Raw genomic sequence first — 7,292 nt, forward strand, 5'->3', positions numbered from 1 at the left:
GTCTATCTTGTATGTTGACCACTGAAATAAGTCAATTTTGTCCAGGAGTATTCTATTCTAAAATTCTATTCTAGAACCCTCGTATGAAATTCTATTATAAAACCCTCATAAGTTGACCAGAAAAAAAAAATTCAGAAAATTTTCTGTCTTTTTGCAATGTATGATAAAATTTCACCTGTTTGGTGAAATAGTGTAAAAAGCTAATCTAAACCCTTTTCTGAATTGACCATCTGGAGAAACTGTAGGGGGTCAGCTTTTGACCATTTCTTTCATTCAAAACATTGGGCTGATGTAAAGTCTAAGCAACAGCGCCAAACAACAATGAGGGAATATTTTTGTAACAAATAGGTTGTAATAACAGAATTAATTTTAAAGTGTTCAAATCATTTTGTCTTCTTAAAGTTTTCAAATTACATGTTTTCGCGTTCTGATATTTTAAGAAATTACTTTTATTAAACACTTCACGTGCATAATTAGCGAAGTAATTTTTTTTTTAAAAAGTTAAATATTAGAATTATATGTAACAAAGTGAAGTTCATTCAGGTTTAAACACATTTCTTAAGATATTCAATTGGCTATTTGCTAAGTAAAATTTTTAAGTCAAGTAAACTAATTAAGTCAAGTAAACAAGTAAATAAAAAAGACAAAAACGAAATTTATTAAAAACAATTTATTTAAACGAAAACTTAACAAAAAGCAACAACATTCATTCTCAATAAATAAACAACATTCAAAAGACAGAAGAACTAGAATTGAGCAAAAAAGTCGCTGATCCAAAAGAAAATAAATATGTATTTGGAAGGAGAAAAAGAAAGAAAATCATGAAGAAGCTCTGTACAATCCTATTAGCAATATAGGACTTGTGGGGAAAAAAAAGAAAATTAAGCAGGTACAATATTATTGAGCAAGACCAGAAAAAACTTCCCAGATGTCCTGAGAAAAATAAAGTTTGGCAATGGAAGAAAAAGATATGTTCAACAATTAGCCATTCCTAAATGTTACCTGAAAAAGAAGCAAATTTTCAATACAAACAATAGTTTTAACATTTCTAAATATCAGATTTGAAAGAAATATTGACTGAGCAATTCCTGTGTAACTTAAGAATGAATTAATTTAAGAATAGTAATATTATGACATAAAACAAACTTTTTTACGAAAATTCAGATTCTTAATAAAATAATGCTGATTTTAAATAAATAATTGCTACATTTGATCTTGAAAAACATTGAATTTGTTACATGAATTCGCTCAAACTTGAAATTGTCGTTTGAGATTTACTTTATAGAAGATAACTATATCATTATCTCGATTATTGGAAAAATTGAATTTTTAACAGTTAAATAAAAGTTCAAGATTAATTTTATTTGCTGCATTTCAAAATAGAGATTATTAAAATATGTGGAATATTTGAAGGCATAAAAATACATGCAGTAATTATTATATGATCGTAGTTAGTACTGTATATGATTGTAGTTACAGAAACTTACGTAAAAAATTCGAAATATATGCAATAAAGAGATATTTTCCGAAACTTTTAAGGGATTGGCACACGGAGCAAAAACAAAATATGATAAAATTAATATACTAGTATGGTAATGATATTTCTGGTGAAAAAAAAAACAATTCTGGTAATAAAATTAAAATATAGGTTATTTAAACTATTGGTTTCTTAATTATTTCATTCGTATTGTTATGAATGACCAGAAATTATGCTTTTATCTATATTGTTTATTATATTATAGTTCTTTCATATTATAGTTCCTTTATATTATAGTTCTTTTATATTATAGTTCTTTTATATTTCTTTTATATTAAAGATGCTTTTATATTATAGTTCTTATTACCACACATTTTGTAAAAATACAAAACTGATAAATAAATTTATCCGAATAAATGGTTTTTATGCTCTGCTCTAAGGTAACATGATAAAATTAACAAGTCTTACCACGCTTAGCAGCATACCTCAGAGCATGGCAAGAAAACAATATTTCAATTTTACCATAAGTCATTACAAAAGCACTTCGGAAGTGAAAGGAACACGGTAAATTTTACCAAGTTCTGGAAATTTTGACCATACTTTTTTTCTCAGTGTAGCATTCATATAACTATTTTTATAAACTTTTATACTATTATACAAAAAGAATACTTAAAATTCCACCTCATCGATAGTTGTTTTTTTTTCCACATTCATAGAGAAAGAAAAATCGAATGTAAAATTAAGGTTAGTAATAATTTTAAATAATTAATTATCCAATTTAAATACCATTATCGCATTAATTAGAAAGAAATTTCATTTAGAGCAATTAAATCTCCAATTCATACTGTATCATTCAATATCTGTTTTTTATTAAACAAAAAGTGGCATATTTTTCCTGTGAATTTTTTTTTTTTTTGAACTAGCAATGTATCTATAATATTAACAAAACCTGATGATCTATGAATGCGGAAAATAAGTGTTTTCGTAACAGCAGTTCATAACATAAAAAAAATATTTCCATTATTAAACTTTAGTAAAAAATAAAACAATAAGTAATACTTACATTAAAAGAAGTGCGCTTTGGACAGAATTAAGAATAAACTATCTAGTATCTTGGGTAAGATGGGGCGTATCTGGGTGCAGGGGCACCATAGTGTGGTCGTGGAGCGTATTGGGGAGCTGGAGCGCTGTATCCATGAGATGGGGCATCAACGTGGATGGGTTTAGCATCGAGGATGACGTCAGCGGGGTTTTGGGATTCAGTTCCTGGTTCGTTGGTCTTGACCTGAGCTCTGTAACCGTGCTCATCAGCGACGTATTCTACAACTCGTTCAATTCCGTGAAGATCCTAAAAATTAAACCAATTGATAGTAAAATTATTACAATTCGTTATATTAATTAATTGAATCAACCAATTAATCACTTAAATTAAATATGAAACTATTGCTACGTATATATTATGATTTGTATTTTTTTTAAATCTTACTTTAAAGTTTTGGGATTACTGTATTGAGACGTTTGAAAAAAAAATTTCAAGCAAATATCTTCATTAATGCTTTTTATTTAGTATTTTAGCTTGAAAAAACTTCTTATTCTCAATATTTTTGTAAACTATATTTAATGTAAATCAATAGTTTTTTCTTTTCCGCCTGGAATTTATGTAAACAATTTTTCTTTCCTTTTTTTCCGTTTAGAATTATTTTGAAGAGTAAAATCCCTATTTTTATCATGTATTATAGGCTAAATTATACATCCGTTCTAATAATTAATGTTATAATATTTGGTTTTAATAGATAACGATTAAAAATAGATTTTAAAAATTACAACTTTGATAGTAATAGCAGATATTTATATAAAACGCAACAAATTAAATTCATTATTAATTATTTTAGCTAAGCAAAGTTACGCGGAAAAAAAGAATCGTTTTTTTTTCCGGCTACTAATCGAAAAATGATATTTTTATCTTAAGACACGTAAGCTATTGTTCGCTATTATATGGCTAATTATTATACATAATAATAGCGCTTAAGCTAACAGCCTTATACGCTTTCGTTATTTTGGTCTTAAAAGTTCGGAAGGGCGTTTTTGTTAAGTTTAATAAAATAACATTTAAATTTTTTTAAAGTAAGCTGGTAATAATTTTAATAATGCATATTTAGTTATTCAAATATATCTATATTTAATGCATATATATTTAATATATCAGAAATGTTTTTACCTTGTATCCATAACTGCCTTGAACTCGTCCATGTCCATCCCCAGTTTCCTTTCTGAAGGTGGTGGTGCCATAGTCATCATTGGTTTCATAACCGAAGTCATATGGCTGGGGCTGAAATATAAAATATTGTTATAGCTGATATATTTTAATAGAAATTATGTAATTATCGTAAACCTGGTAATTTAGCGACTTTTACAAAAAAGGGTGTAAAATTTTCGTGAAGAATAACCCAATACTCTATGAAATATTTGTTTCTTCAATTGCTTAGTTCAGGAACTTGCCGTAGAGCCAAAAACTGTAGTTTAATATAATCTGGCGAGTTTCTGAAGTTTACTATAAAAAAAGGTTCAAAATTCTAGCAAGAACTAAATAAAAAAAATGTATGCTTGTATTTTAAAATTAGAAAAAAAGACTAAATAAATCTTTAAAAATAAGAGTATAAGAAAAAATCGTTAATGAAACTTTGATTTTTAAAGTTTGTTTGATTTATATTCACACTTCAATAGAATAAAGGGTTTGAAATTTCAAGTTAAATAAGAAAAAAAAAAATAGTGTTTTAGATCCTAAGCTTATTAATTTTCATAAATTCAGAAAAATGATGATCCTCTTGCAAAAACATTTTCAAAAAAGCCAGTAATTTATGCATGGTTTTATTTCGTTATTTAAATTGACTTTTTACAATTTATATTTTTAAGCATTATTCTGTTTAATTGTAATACAAATTCCTGGAAGGTTTTCTCTTCATATTGAAGTTAAATAGTAATACATTTACAGTTTATAATATAATTCTCGATATCTTACGACCCTACACCAGAACTAAATATCTAAAATAAATTTTTCTGCTGAATTAGAAAAATATTTTTTATTATTTAAAATCGTTTTATACATTACATGCTATTTTACTTAAATTATTTTATTTTTGTCTTATTTTGTTTTCTTTGCATTCTTTCACACTGTTGTCATGAAATATTCTTACAAATGTTCTCTTAAACATTCTTAAGTTTTGAGATTCTATGATAATCTTTCATAATCATATTATTGTACCTTATAATGTATAATAATCGTTTTCTATAATACGACATTTTACTAACATGATACAAAAATTTACTTACAGGATACTTCTCTTCATGGCCGTAAGATGGAGCTCCATAGTGCTGGGCAAGGGACACAGCAATAAGAGCTGCGAAAAGGATAGCCTGCAAAACAAATAGAAATGGTTACTTTAGTTTACATTTTAAATATTTATTTTCATTGTAATAAGAATATCATATTTTGAAAAATTAATATCGCAATAATAGATTATATTCTAATCTCTATATATAAGAAATACATGCCTTTATATATGCCTTATATACATTCACGAAATAAATATAGCAATCAAGTGATATGAAAACAATCTTATGTAATACAAAATTTTCATTATTGTAATTTAAAATAGTTAAGTACCAAAAGTAAGTAACTTTAAGTAACTAAGTCTGCATAACATTTGTTTCAGTTTCCTTGTAAATTTAATAACTTTATATAGTACATTTTATATAGTACATTTTTATCTCATTTCAAATTTTAAAACTTACTTAAAATCATGATATTGACTTAAAACAAATCCTTTTATAAATAAAGTGCATGCTAATAAATTTTAATAAAGTAAAGTTTTAATAGTTAAATCTTATAGTAAAGTTTTAATATTTAAATTTTATAGCTCACCACTTTAACAAAAATTACTAAAGAAATTTAATAAAATGTTTAAAAATGAAAATAATAGTGTAAAACTAAAATGCAAATTCATTTACAGTGCCGTTTATCAATTAATTTCAAGACATACTAAAATTGAAATTAAATATTTGGAAAAGTTAAGAAAACAGTTGTTTAAATTTTTAAATTACTTGACATTTTTAACAAGTTTTAAAATTTACTGATATTAAAATAGTAAAGAATTATTCTTTATAGATAATTTTTACTCCAAATTAACGAAACAAATCCAACGATATATCCAACAACGTACCTTGATCATGGTTATTAGAGAGCGATTGCTGGGTTATACAACACTAAGCAAAATAAATCGAATTGTGAATATCTCAGAATTCTGAAAGTGCTTTTATACTAGAAGTGAGACCAATAATTAAATAAATAAACAAATGGGAACGAAAAATCATTTAAATTGGATCTCTCTAGTGAAAACACCACCCATAAAGAACCAAATAAATATTAAAATACAAAAATCATTGTGGTATACGGTTTCAAAAGATAAAATAATAAAGAAAAATGTCTCCCCCTACCTGCCCCCCTTCTTCGAAGCAGTTTTCTTTTGTGAACATAGGTCAGCCGCCGCCTTAGCTGTTCTTAATCAATGCATTATCGATAATTGTTCCGCTTGACCGCGCCTGCCCCTCAAGCTGTCAACTAGACATGGAAAAGTGTGCGAGAAAGTTATTGAGTAGGGGGATGTGCAAACAACATTTTTAAAATCTTATTTAAAATTCGACAAGTAATTTCTTTTCAACCACAATTGTGTCAGGATGTGATCTTTAAGATATTCAAAAATTTATTCTCCAAGATAATCTCATTCTAAGTGGGTGAAAAGTAAGAGGAGGATTTAAATTTTTTAAATTGGAACCGATCAATAAAATATCCGGATAAGAAACTCACCAGAACACTGTTAAGAAACAAACAATGAAAAAAATATTAAAAAATAATACAAAAAACATTGACCAGCAATTTTTTTTTAAATTAAAGGGAAAAAAATAATTCAGACGATTATCTAGTAATCTGTAGACGATCATCTGAAATTTTTCCCATTTGCTTCAGACGATAACTGTTCTTAAATTGAGAATTTAATTAAAATCCCGAACGATAAAGAGAAGAAAAACCATAACAAAATGTGAAAGTTGGCTAATAATGACAACAATAACAATAATGAAACTTAAAAAATATCAATCTCGTTAGACCGCAAAAAAAATAGGAAAGATCATATGATGGAAAGTCAATTATTGAATGCATTACAGAAACTATGTAAAAAATAAATATCAAAGTTCAGGAAAAAAACAGTTGATGTAACTAAACAATTATTCTAAATGGCAGTGAGGTATAATTTTCTTTAATTTGTATTCAAAATTAGTAAGATGGATAACTACTAAAACAGAAAAAAACGGCTTTGGTGCAATTAACAGAAGTACCGAGGAACTTCACAATCGGCTTAATTAATCCATAAAACTAATTGACTAGTATAACTAAGTTTAATTGAACTAATATATTGAAAAGTATGCAAAACACGTTCCCATAAGCATAATTGTAAATAAGTGGCAATTATAAATAAGTTGATAACAATAGATCAATCATTTCTTGTCAGCAGCTTGTTATAATTATTCCTATAGTGATGGAATCTTTTAGTTTGAAATGTTTCTATCCCACATTAATAAAAATTTTATTTAATCATATTTATTTTCTAACACATTTACAAATTCGGTTTTATTATTTGAAAAATACATTATTTTTTAAAAAGGTTCCTTATGGTTTTTGGTTTCAATTAAATTTCAATTATAATGATTATTCTTAAATCTTATAATCATTTTAACTTAAAATTCTATTTCATATAGTCTT

At 26.2% G+C, this 7,292-nt stretch overlaps 1 protein-coding gene across 1 annotated transcript; it reads right to left on the minus strand.

The window, feature by feature from the left end:
* Positions 1–655: 655 nt before the first annotated feature.
* On the minus strand, positions 656–5,795 carry LOC107437969 (cuticle protein 10.9). The gene is made up of 5 exons (XM_016050120.3): positions 5,698–5,795; positions 4,808–4,891; positions 3,696–3,806; positions 2,541–2,825; positions 656–1,002 (listed from the first exon to the last, which is right to left on the minus strand). The coding sequence occupies exons 1-4, from the start codon at positions 5,704–5,706 to the stop codon at positions 2,583–2,585; spliced, it is 447 nt and encodes a 148-aa protein (XP_015905606.1). The 5' UTR covers positions 5,707–5,795; the 3' UTR covers positions 656–1,002; positions 2,541–2,582.
* Positions 5,796–7,292: the final 1,497 nt, after the last annotated feature.

This window comes from Parasteatoda tepidariorum, chromosome 4 (assembly GCF_043381705.1).
Source record: "Parasteatoda tepidariorum isolate YZ-2023 chromosome 4, CAS_Ptep_4.0, whole genome shotgun sequence".
NCBI classification, from domain to species: Eukaryota; Metazoa; Arthropoda; class Arachnida; order Araneae; family Theridiidae; genus Parasteatoda; species Parasteatoda tepidariorum.

What these genes read in the sequence shown, in the direction of transcription:
- LOC107437969 (XM_016050120.3), bottom strand. An exon ending in GCCATGAAGAGAAGTATCCT is followed by an intron (nt 3,807 to 4,807) that starts GTAAGTAAATTT and finishes TTTATATTTCAG; the next exon opens with CCCCAGCCATATGACTTCGG. An exon ending in AAGGCAGTTATGGATACAAG is followed by an intron (nt 2,826 to 3,695) that starts GTAAAAACATTT and finishes TTTAATTTTTAG; the next exon opens with GATCTTCACGGAATTGAACG.